The sequence below is a fragment of the Macaca mulatta genome, chromosome 5 (assembly GCF_049350105.2).
Source record: "Macaca mulatta isolate MMU2019108-1 chromosome 5, T2T-MMU8v2.0, whole genome shotgun sequence".
Lineage (NCBI taxonomy): Eukaryota > Metazoa > Chordata > Mammalia > Primates > Cercopithecidae > Macaca > Macaca mulatta.
This window is the reverse complement of record NC_133410.1, coordinates 160612059-160624666: the sequence shown is the minus strand read 5'-3', so window position 1 is coordinate 160624666 and position 12608 is coordinate 160612059. Positions and strand designations below refer to the sequence as shown.

At 46.1% G+C, this 12608-nt stretch overlaps 1 protein-coding gene and 1 long non-coding RNA gene across 3 annotated transcripts in view; one reads left to right on the top strand and one right to left on the bottom strand.

Moving 5' to 3' along the window:
• Nucleotides 1-7913, bottom strand: part of LOC144341011 (uncharacterized) — a 25989-nt gene extending 18076 nt beyond the window's left edge. The window contains exons 1-2 of one of the 2 annotated variants that reach the window (XM_078002719.1): nt 4879-7913; nt 2911-3025 (exon numbers count right to left, since the gene is read on the bottom strand). In XM_078002719.1, the coding sequence (XP_077858845.1) occupies nt 2911-3025; nt 4879-5139 (376 nt within the window). In that variant the 5' untranslated portion in view covers nt 5140-7913. The remainder of the gene's footprint in view (nt 1-2910; nt 3026-4878) is intronic. The other variant, XR_013417577.1, reaches the window with a different exon arrangement.
• Nucleotides 3593-12608, top strand: LOC144341012 (uncharacterized). The gene is made up of 2 exons (XR_013417578.1): nt 3593-3732; nt 9322-12608. It is a non-coding gene; the product is annotated as an uncharacterized LOC144341012 (long non-coding RNA).

The window sequence follows — 12608 nt, the reverse complement described above, 5'->3', positions numbered from 1 at the left end:
TCAGTGGTATATAGCCAAGAGAGTGGAAATTGCCAGGTCATTTGGTAACTCTATGCTTAACTTTTTGAGGAGCTACTCAAACTGTCTTCTGCAGCAGTTGAAACATTTTGCATTCCCACCAGCAATGTATGAAGGTTTCAACTTCCTTGCATCCTCATTAGCACTTGTTATTGCCCATCTCTTTCATTATAGCTACCCTAGAAGGTGGGAAGGGAATATCCCTCCTTAATTTTGATATACATTTTCTTAACGACTAGTTATGTTGAACATCTTTTCATCTGCTTATTGTCCATTTGTGTATCTGCTTTGGAGAAAAGTTTATTCAAGCTTTGCCCATTTTTTTTTTTAAATTGGGTTGTGTGTTTTTTTGTTGTTACTGAGTTTTAGGTGCTCTTTATATATTCTGGATATTAGTCTCATATCAGATACATTATTTGCAAATATTTTATCTCATTCTGTGAGTTATCTTTTAACTCTCTTGATGGTATCTTTTGATGGACAAGAGCTTTTAATTTTGGTGAAGTCCAATTTATCTATTTCTCTTTTGATTCTTGAGCACTTTGTATTATATCTAAGAAACCACTGCCTAATTCACAAGACACGAAGATTTATGTCTGTGATTTTTCCTAAGAGTTGTATAGTTTTAGCTCTTACGTTTAGGTTACTGATCCATTTTGAGTTAATTTTTCTATATGATGTGAGGTGGAGGGGTCCAATTTCATTCTATTGCATATAAACAACCTATTATTCCAGCACCACTTGTTGAAAAGAATGTTCCCTTTAGATAGTCCTGACTCCCTTGTAGAAAATCAATTCACTGTAAATATCAAGGCTGATTTCTGCACTCTTTCTACTGATCTGTATGTCTATCCTTATGCCAGTATGCCACACTCAGGTGCCGAGGAACCACTCTTAGAAAAAAAAACAAAAACAAAACCCTGTCCTAAATTATAGTTGCCGTAAAAAGGAGCTAACCCAGACCAATGGTTCCCAACCAGACTGAATATCAGAATCATCACAGGGTCTTGAAAAAAAAACCCTGACCCCCTAGATCTCCTTCTCCCCAGCCCCCTCCTCCCTTTGGGTTTTGATTCGATAGAATGGCAACAAGGCTCAGGATTTACTGTTTTTAAAGAACCCTCTGGTAACCATCCAGAATTAGCAATTACTGGTCCAAGTGATCATGTAAAGTCTTTTCCAACATAAGAGACCTATCATGTTGGGAAAAGAGAAAATATAAGGTGGAAGTTTGACCCCAAAACATCTTAAATGAGCGTTCTATGAGCATTTGGCTGACAGAAGGCATCTCTCTGATGAAAAAATGTGAAGATGATTCTGTGAAAAACAATAAAAGTAGAAGGACCGGTGTAGCTCCAAGGTGTCTAGATTGGGAAGGAGATAAACCACATTTCAGGGTTTATCTGTGGGACCCACCCCAAGGCTGGCAAAGCACCCTCCACACTGCTCCCATAGACCCTGTGCTCTGTTGGTGGTGTGTCTGTCATCCTACTGGATTCTGAGTCTTTTTTAGCAGGCATGAGATCTTTTCCTCTTTAGATCCTCAATCCCCATCACTGTGCCTGGCCCATCACAGGTGTTCAGCAAAATGTCAAATTAAATGAAACATTTTCTATGTTTAGTCAAATGCATAGCAAATGCATAGGTCAAATAGCAGGCTTTATGTAAAAATGCTAGGTATGTGGTGCTTTAAAAACAGAAGTGGAAGGGAATTAAGCAATGGGATTTAGAAGATCATTTTTTAAAATGTGATTATTTTTGAACCATGGTTATCATCTCTGTCCCCACCCACCTGCCTACCAACTGTAGGGTCCCAGCAGGAAACAGATGGCTCACCAGCATTGAATGAAGAAACTGTTTGCATAGGAGTGGGCAGAATTAAGAGGACACCAAGGAATGAAGCCCCTGGGACTAGCAACAGTGAGGAGTCCTAGCCATCCTTAGGCTTGAAGGGACAAAGGGACAGAGCAGGGTGGCCAGAACCTACCAAGATTTGGAACCTTACAAAATGGCTTCCCGGAAGACGATAGCCATAGCCAGAAAATAAGCAGAAAATTCCTCTGGAAGGACAAGTGGAGAATAACCAACACACCCACCCATAAAGGACAGGAAGATATGGACAGATTCAACAAAGAAATGTAGGGTGCTGAGGTACGGCAAATCAGTTACACTTGTTAGTCTGTGATTTGTCTGACTTTCTGGGGATGTTGTGCTTTCATTAATTCATTCATCAAACATTTACTGAGTTTTTCATGTTTTGCACACTATTTTGGGCACTAGAGCTACAAGGATAAATAAGACACCTTTTCTGCCCTTAAGAAGTTCACAATGGTGAACATGGACAGGTAGGTCATTACAATACAACACAGAAGCACAATGATGGGTGTGTCCGTTTCCTAGGGCTGCTGTCACAGAGTACCACATGCTGGTGGCTTCACAATAGGAGTATATTGTCTCCCATTTCTGCAGGCTAGAGGTTCCTTCTAAGGGCTGCCAGGGAAGGCTCTGTTCCAGGCCCCCCACAACTTTTGGAGGTTTGTGGGCCATCTCTGGTGTTCCTTGGCTTGTGGAAGCATTACCCCTTCTCTGGCTTTATCTTCCCATGGTGCTTTTGCAGGTCTGTGTGGGTCTGTGTCCTAATTTCTCCTTTTTATAAGAACACCAGTCATATTGGATTAGGGCCCACTCTCCTCCAGTAAGACCTCATCTTAACTGATTGCATGTGCAATGATTCTATTTCCAAATAAGGTCAGTCTGAGGTTCTGGGGTTAGGACTTCAATGTACTAATTTTGGGAACAGAATTCAACCCATAACATAGGGGATAAGCTCAGGGCAGTATAGGAGCATTTACAAGATGGTCAGGGAGGAATGATGAAGAGGGTACAACTTACCTGGTGTTAAGGATGAATAAGGGTCCGCCAAGTGAAGAGATGAGCGGGCAGGGAGGAGGAGGACAGGCCACTTTGGGCTGAGGAGAAAACCAGAGCCAGCACCGGTGACTTGGCACTGCAGGAGCAGAAAGCACAAAGCTTCGGAGAAGGAGCAGCAGCTCTGGCCCCAGGAGACCTCCCACGATCTGCATAGAGTCCAGACTTAAGGTGGTGGTAGAGGGACGATGAAAAGGTTTGAAGCAGAGACTTGGCAAGACCAGTTTCACCATTCAGAGGGGACACTCCACAGCTAGGAAGAAGATGGTAAGGCCTGCAAATAGGGCAAGCCTCCAGGCAGCTGTGGATGGAGGCAGGATAGCAGAGAGAGAGGGAGACCTTTAGGAGATACTTAGGAGAGAGATTTGGGAGGACATGGCAATTAAGTGGTTGAATGTAGTGAGGGGGGAGTGCAGTAGCAGCACCCCCACCCCTGCAGCGGGGCCCAGCAAGGTGGGGAGAGTGGGCAGTTTAACAGGAAAATGACTGTGTTCCCACTGCCATTTGGGAGTGCTGGCTTTGTGTTGCCTATGGGAGAAACTAGGGCAAAGAGTTCCATTGGAGACAGGGATTTGAGAGTAATTTGCATGTCCCACGAGAGAGGATGAGTTTCTCCAGGGAGTGTGTGTGGCAGCGCAAGAGGAACAGTGAGTTAGAAGAGAATCCTGGGGAACACCAACAGGCGCACAGCAGGCACGGGCCGGGCAGACGGGCCCCTGCAGACGGGCAGTGCAGAATCGAGAACGTAACATATGGAAGTTCAGGGCTCAGGAAGCTTCAAAGAAGGTAAACCATGTTTTCAAATGCCACAGAAAGTCCTAGTCAGGAAAGGATTGAAACGAGTCTATTCAATTTGTTATCAGGGAAGTTGGTGGTCACCTTAGTGACAGCAGTTTTAGGAGTGTGGTGGGTGGGAACAGAAGCCAGATTCCAGAGAGCTGAAAGGGCGAACGGACGTGTAGGCAGCAGGAAGTTTGGAAGAGAATGGGAGGAGGGAAGCTGAGCAACAGTGAGAGGGAGATACAGGGCACCAAACTCAAGTATAGTCAAGGGAGATGAAAACAATTTTTAAAAATTACTATCAAAGTCTGTAGTAGACATCAAAGGATAGAGCAAAGGACACAGAAAGAGGAACATACCTCAGAGACTGAAGGTGAGGATGGGGTGGGTGCAGACGTGTTGGTAGGAAGCGGGTAGAAAGTTGAGGGACATTGGGCCTGATGGTCTTGATGTTGGAGACAGGTTTATCTGCTGAGTATGAGACAGAAGGTTGAGTAGGAGCTTTGGGGAGAGTGCTAGAAGGTTTGGAATGGTCACCTAAGGCAGATGAGAGGAAGCTCTTCCAGGACAGGTGAAGGTGAGATGGGCAGCCCTGAGGCCCAGCAGAGGCCAGGGACCATGAACTTGTAGTGCCCTGGCCTATGTAGGAGAGTCCATTTCCCTGGGAGTGCTCAGTCTCAGAGACAGAGCAAGACAAAGGTTGACAGGTTGGAATTTTGCTTTGTGAGTGTCTGGTGAGACTGAATGAGCCACTGAGTCCAGAATGAAGGGAGAGAGGGCAGGCAGAGCCCGATGAATGGGGAGAAGAGGGAGAGGTCAGTGGACGTGAGGACCGAGAGAGCATGAAGGATGCACGGATATTGTAGAAAAGCAACACACTTGTGCTGCTTTCGATTTTGCTGTGTGTGAGATACAAGTAAACAGCCAATCTTCACACTAAAGAGTCTATGTAACTTTGCAAATAGCTTGTACAAAAGCATTAAAGCTGGGTTAAAAGGGCAAGTATACATTTCAGCCACACCGGTCCCACAGTGACATCACTAGTTATGATTGTAGGGGTGGTAACTGTTCAGAACATAAAGGGAGGGGGCATTCAATATTTCTTATATTTATCAGAATCTGAGGTATTTCAGCCCTATTGCAAGACAGTACCTTGTAAGAGATAGCTGCGTCTCTCCAAGAATAATAAAGCCCCACTTTGCAGGGAGAAGCTGTGAATGAAGAGCAGCAGGCGGAGGGCTCCAAGGAGTTTCCAGCTGTATTTTCTGAGCTTGCTGAGCATTTGATCAATGGCAAGGAACATCTCAGTTGTCCAGATGCAGTCATCCCACGCGAGGTGCACAGAGACCAGCGTTCTGATATGCAAAGAGAGCCTGGGACTCTCATCAAATCACCAAACAGGATGCTGGCCATGCAGCAAACAGGCCTGCAAGCTGTTGGCAGCTCAGTGTCGGGTTGTCAGAGCCAGACCCAGACACATGATGGGCATGGCCCCAGAGGCTTGGTGGCAATCTGTATTCCAATGCATGCCCTCCACCACACTGCTGACCCTCCGCCAAGCGGGGCCCATGCTCAGGATCTAGAGACGCTGTTGTTGCAGTGCATACAGGCCTCTTTGTTCAAAAATACTGCACGCATGAGAGAAAGCAGCTTCCTTTGGTTCTTTCCCCATGGCCTGGAAAGAAAGGCTTCACAGTCAAGCAGCCCAGCTGACCAGCATTGGGCAAAGGGGCGGGAGGGGAACTCGCTGAAAGCTAGCTGGTTGTAGCACATCTAAAAATGGAGCTTGAAGGGGCTTGGCTGGGACTGTGGCAACCTCACTCAGGTGTCATCCAGGCCTGTGTTGGGCTGGCAGGGGGCCCTTGGCAGCCCTTGCTAATTAAATGTATTGAGAAAGTGGCTCTGACAGGGAAGGCTCTGTCAACACTGCCACTTTGGTGCAATCTTTTCAAATGACAAGGAGCCTCTTCCTTTATGTGCAGAAAGAGCTGAAGAGCAGGACAGATACAAAATGAGGCACAGGAGCAGTTGGGTAATTACCATTTTCTTCTGTGGCTGCTCCACCTGCCCTGAAGTGATCTTCTATCAGTTGAAGGACACTCTGCTGTCCAATTCAGGGGCATGCTCTCTCTGCCTCCAACTTTACCACCTGAAAACTTGGAAGTCACATGAGTAAGAGGGACCCAGTGGGGAAGATGTCCTCAGATCATTCTTTATTTGAGAAAAATACCCACATCGTCACTTCGCAGGCCTCAAGCAGTGCTGACAAATGGGCTCCGCTCAAACCAAGGGGAGAACAGTTTCCATTCGCAATGGAGTGCCATTACCCTTTACTAAAACAAAATAACTCTTTTTTTTTTTGATCCTAAAGAAATGATTTCCTTATTTGTTGACTCCAGAAAGCTATTGGGTAGCTCCAACTCCAAATGTTGGCTGCACAGCTAAGCTCCTGTTTGGTGATTTGTAGTTTCCCAGCAAGGTCAAAAGGAGTTCCCTGGGTTCCTGGAAGTAGGTACCCATGGTACCCACAAGCTAGGGTGAAGCTAGAACGGTGGAGAGAGATGGCAGGGACAGGCTTGATGGGTCTCAGGGGCATATGCTTTCCCCAGGCCTGGACCTGCATCAGTGCTGGCTCCCCTGTGAGCTTCCTCCAAGTGGAAGAGAAGTCTTGCGATCGGCCTCAAGTGTGTTTCCTTTTACAGCACTCCAGCACCTAGTACAGCACACAGCAGGGACCTAGCAGATTTTTGATAGATGGATAGATGTTTTGCTTTTTTCCAGGGACTAGGAAGAACTGTTTCATTGAATTTTGGCTCTATCAGCTTTGTTTGGGCACGAGACAAGGACATGCATCTTTTGAAAGGTTCCCAAATCTAGGTATTTCTAATATATCACTGCTCCCTGTGGCTCAGCAGGGCACTCTTTCCCCGCCACTAAGGAAAGACCTCCAAAGCTGAATTCAGCCTTGCTGAATTAAGCATCCCTGAAACTCACTCTACTCCAAGTGAATTCTGGGAGTTGACATTTGAGCCAACAGACTTAAGGAGGTGCACTCCAGTTAATCCAGTGCCTCTAATTGTTCCTCCTGATTTCCAAGAACATGTAAATTTTTCTAGAAATCTAGCCCACTCTTCCCTTTTCACCTTTTCCTTCAGACTTACCTCCTCCATGCTTCCCACCTTACATTTATTCACTCAATGTTTATTCAAGGCATATTGAGCATCTGACACTACAGGTTACTAGGGACATCAAATGGCTAAGACCCATCCTATGAGTTTACAGACCACCGGAATTGGGAGAAATGCAGATACTCAGTGTTGGTCTTGACACACAATCATGTCCGTGGAGTTACAATGGTGGGGGCAGCACACGGTGAAGGAAAGTCAGACTTAATTTTTGTATTTGGGAAGATTGGTTTAGTGGCATAATCATACCACCTTTAATTTATATTTGCAGTTTATGAAGGGTTTCCTTTCCTTTCCCATCCTTTCTTTTCATTTCTTCCCTCTCTCTCTCTGTCTCTCTTTTTTTTTAGACAGAGTCCTACTCTGTTGCCCAGGCTGGAATGCAGTGCCACAATCTCATTGCAGCCTCCAACTCCCAGGCTCAGGTGATACTCGCACCTCAGCCTCCTGAGTAGCTGGGACTACAGATGCATGCCACCATGCCTGGCTAATTTTTGTATTTTTTGTAGAGACAGGGTTTCTCCATGTTGCCCAGGCTGGTCACGAACTCCTGGGATCAAGCTATCTGCCTACCTCGGCCTCTCAAAGTGCTGGGATTACGGGGATGAGTCACTGCATCTGGCCAGGAGTTTTCTGATACATTATCTCTTTAATCGTCACACTAATCCTGTGAGATTAGGGATTAGAGCTTTGTTTTACAAATAAGGAAACTGAGGCAGAAATTAGCGACTACTGGAAATCCCAGGGTTAACAGCAGGTTTGAACTCAGGATGTCTGCCAGTAGCCCTGGCCCCTCCTACTCTACCAAATAGCCTTCCCAGCAGGCTGGCAGCCCCTCCTCCCCTGTGGGTGGGTGTGGAGGTGAGGAGAGCGCTCCTAAGGGAGCTAGGCAACTTATCCAAAGCCCGTTCCTACCACCCAACCTACTTCCTTTGCCCACAGCTGCTTGTCTCTTTGTTTTTCAGTTTCCAAACTGTTAAAAAAGAAATAAAAATAGTGATGAAAGTGTTCTGTTCCTTCCTTAATGAACCCACCTGCTGGCTATTGCCTGAAATTCCTTTAAAGTGGCACAAATCCCTTCATTCTGCAGGTATAAATAAAAAGCTTAAGATGCAAATACCTGGAAGCCTCAACACACAGATACAAATAAGTTCCACTCAAGTTTAAATGATAATAGAATATTCTATCCTGCCTTTTCTGAGCTAGAAGGCAGAAATAAAAATTATCAGTATTATATAGCCTTTATAATTCCAAAGCAGATTTACCATAATCTCATTAATTCTATATATGTTCTATGTATAATCTCTATATAATCTATATGTATGTATCTATATCTATAGCTATAGAGAGAGCATCTAATAGATGCTAGGCATTGTGTTGCGTGCTAAGGATGCAGTGGAAACCGAAACAGACATAGTGTCTTCCCCCATAGAGCTGAGTCAAGCGAGAAACACAAAAACATAGGTAAATAAATGACACCAGTCTTGGTGCAATGGAAGGGAACAGAGCAAGGAAGGGCTGTCCCAGGGTAGGGTGGAAAAAGTCATACCTTTTCTTCATCCATCAGTCATACGGTCTTCATCCATCAGTCATACGGTCATGACTGACAACCCTGATAATGAAAGACAGACTGTAACACAAGGAAAACACAACAAACTTACTTAACAAAGTTTTATGTGACAAGAAGGCTTCAGAAATAAAGACCCCAAAACCCAGAGAAAGTTATATTTTTATGCAGGATCTGAAGAAAGAAGTGCATGGTTATGAAGAAACACGACTGGACAAAAAAGGGTCTGATCTAATGGGAATGAACTGGGAGGCGGCGGGTGGGTCTGCAAGGCCCGTTTGTCCAGAGTCTTTTCTGTGTCTCTGTAAGACAGGCCTCTCTGCCAGGTACAGGGCAGGACACCTGTCACAGGAGGACTTTCGGCAGGGAAGGGAGAAGGTCTGAGACCTTCCCAGGTTTATGGCTTGCTTTGGGACGAGGAATTCTAGTTTCTGTGCCGTGTTTGAGGGAGAAAGCAGGATAGGAGAAGGTCAGAGTGACCTTGTTTCTGAGGTCCTTCTAATCTCTGTCAGTTCAAAGTACCCGGCATACCACGGAGCCCTACTCTGGGGTATCATGTGCTGAACCCTGACATCAGGCAGAGGGAACCACATAGTCAGAAGCTCTGAGATGAGTGTGGGCACGTGAAAGGCCTGAAGGCACCCAGGAGCAGGGAGGCAGTGGAGGAGAGCGGGAATGGGTGTGTAAGGGCAGGACTGCACTGAGGAAGGCCTAGGAAATCATGGTTAAGGACTCTGAGACTTGAGCCCACACTTAAAGGGCAATGGGAAACATGCAAGGGCTTTAGAGCAAGAGGGATAACAATATGATCTTTAGCCTTAAAAAATATGAACTTTCTTGCAGGCTGAGGAATGGATTGGCAGACAACAAGAATGAGGCATTGCAGTCATCCAAGTAAGAGGGGACAGGTGCTTGGACTAAGATGGAAAAGTGGAGGTGGGAGGATAGATGATTCCAGAAATACTATAATCTTATAAAACTCATAAGATTTATTAATGAGATTTATAGATAAAGAAGAGGGAGAGTCACGAATGACTTTGGTTCCTTACACTCATTGGAGCATTTGGACAACAGAAGGGCCAGCGGAAGAGAACAGGCTTTGGAGGGAAGAGGATGAATTCAGTTTGGGACATGTGCGGTTTCCGTCTGCATAAATGTGGAAGTAGATAGAGATCCTGTGACATTTTTGCTCTTTAGTGGCTGAAATTGCCTTCTCTGACCCATGGGACTCGACCAAGTCAACCTCCAGCCCATTCTTTCTAGTCCGGCCCCCTCTGCTGTCTCTCCTGAACTCACCAAACACAACACCTAAATACAGTAACATGAAAATGAATGTTCCCTGGGCACTCAGTGTTCCTTCTCTGTGCGTTCCCCATTTCCTGGCAAAAGAGTAGTGGGAGAAGCCAATTTCTGCAATTTACACATTGGAGACGTTCTTATTTACCAGATACTGCCAGAAAGCTGATCACTGGTTCCCAGCAGCCTGTTGCAAACACATATACCACATGTGCAACTCCAGCTCCTTGAGCAGGAGAGGCGAAAGGACAGCCCACCTCCGTGCTTATCAGCCTGGCTGATGGGATGAACACTGCTATTGACACAGCCCCATCTTTCGAAAGGCAAATAAAAGTAAACCTCCGCAATGGAAGTGATGCAGATGAAAACCCACTTCAAGACCCCTCATGCTCTCTATAGTTCATTTTTTCCAAATCCTTTCATTGATTATATTGTCTTAAAAGAGAGAGAGAACAGAAGTCCTTCGAAGTAGCTGAACTATGCCGGCTATGATTTTTCCTTTCTGGGCAAGTCTTTAGTCAATAGACAGAAAAGATCCTTTTTCAAGCTGCGCTCAGCCTGGAAAAGGTTTGCCAAATAATTCTCCCGAAATCCCACCTCACCGAAATTTCTGCATTCTAGCCTGTCTGCTTCAAAAATGCCTGGAACTCTATAGATAGAAGCATGACAGATTTTCCCTTCAGGGTAAAAGAAGGCCAATGGAGTGAGCTTTTAGGAGCAAGAGACGAACCTCCTGTCTCTCCTCCTCCCCTAACTCATGCCTCCTCTTCCTCCTTTGCTTCCTTTAATGATTAACAAATATAAAGGCCACGATTAGAGATGTGTTAAATAGCTTGGAGGAGAAGTAAGAGAGTGGGTGGAGCTTGATCTCTCAATAAAATTAAAGAGGTGTCTTGGCCATTGTCTTCTCGAAAAGCAGGGACTGGGCAAGGAGACAGGTGGTAAAGATCAAAGGGAGGTGAGGAAGGTCAAGGTGAGAAGTGATTCCACAGGAGGCGCTTTCACTCTGGGCAGTACTAGCCAGGAGGACAGCTAGGGGCTTAGCAGATATGTTTACTTGGTACAAGGGACTTCTCTGGAATGACTGCAAGAAGCACACCTCATCTCCCAGAATAGTGCACAGGAGGGAGAAAGGAGAGGAATCTGTCAGGCTCCCTCCTGTCTCTCCGCTCCCGTTTGTCAAGTTTCCTCCCAAAGGGAGCTACTCCCCCATACTTCCAGATTATGTAATTTAGTCCCTCGTCTCAGGCAGCCAGATCCCACACCTTACATGGTGGTGTTTTATTCAGCTCCGAAAGTGGCGGGGCAGGAAGCCCAATCTCTCTCCCCGACTGCAAAACCTCATCGAAGTAGTCTTCGTACCTACCAGGTTCATCCTGAATAAAGTCTGCCTTACCATCTGTCTGAGTCCATTTTCTGCTGCTATAACAGAATACCACAGACGGGGTAACTTATAAAGAATAGAAGTTTATTTGGCTCACGGCTCTGGAGGCTGAGAAGACCAAGAGCACAGCATTGGCATCTGATGAGGGTGGAAGGCATCGCGTGGTGAGCAAGTGCGCGAGACAGAGAGAAAATAGGGGCTGAAATTACCCTGTAACCAGGAGCCCACGCCCGCAATGACTAATCCACCCCCATGATAAAGGCATCCATCTAAGCCGTTCAGGAGGGCAGAGCCCTCGGGGCCTAGTCACCTCTTAAAAGTCCTATCTCTTAATTCTGTTATAATGGCAATTAAATTTCCACCTGATTTTTAGAGGAGATATGCAAACCATAGCACTATCTTTAAAAAAAAAAAAAAGTGGAGGGGGAAAGTAGAACAGGTGGAGACACTAACAAAAAGAGAAAGAGACGGAGGAGGAGGAAGAGGAGTAGGAGGCTGCAGCCAAGGAAATCTGAAAAGGAACATAAGATCTATGTCTCAGTATAATCAATGACATCATTTTCTTTCCATATACTAGGTTTTAGTAGAAGAGGAAGGAAAAACACAAAGGAGCACCTGGGTGGGGCATGGCCAACAAGGAGGTGTAGGGAGCACAGTGAGTGTGCCCAGGAGGCAAGGACCAAGGGCACAGGGTTGGCTGTGCATGGACATTTTGCATCTCAGGAACCCAGGGCCGCTGATGAAGGCTGAGGACGGGAGCACAAGGCGTCAGGATCCCACTGCTGAGAGTTAAGCTCTCGGAGAAGCACACAGGCGCTTTCACCCAGAGGAGAGTGCTTGTGAAGCCAGTTGCCACCACTGATGATGAGGAACGCTGGTCTGTGCCCTAAACTACCTGCCAAGTCCAGCAGAGATGTCAAGATGGTGCCGGATGATGTCCTGTCTCTCCAGTTGGTCCTGAGGTTTGACTGTGTGTGCATCCTCGGGTGAGGAAAGTGGTAGGTATAAAACCGAACAGCCCCATTTCCTAAAATAAGGACAGGGCCAGGCTCTTTCCTTGGCAGAGAACTCAGGGCCTCCTTGAATGATGTTGTATGTTCCACTCTGCCTTGCCTGGCTGCAGGAACACCACCGCACCCCTCCTGGGTCTCATGCCTGAGAGGGCCTTGTTAGCAGAGCACCCATACAGGGGACAGCATTTTCAAGGTCCCTCTGTTAGCCACCTGTTGGCCTCTTGGGAGTAAGTTCATTGGCTTTTCCCTAGCAGAGCCCCATGAAAGCTGCAGAGGACATCCAAGACCTCCTGGACTTTGCACTGGACCCCAAGAGTTAATTACAAGGAAGCCAGAGGGCTTGGGCAAGATCTTGCTATGCAGTTAAACTGGGCTGTGGTGTTTTGGACCTCCCAAGGCTACACTTTGGTTATAACAAATAAACACTATTCATGTGA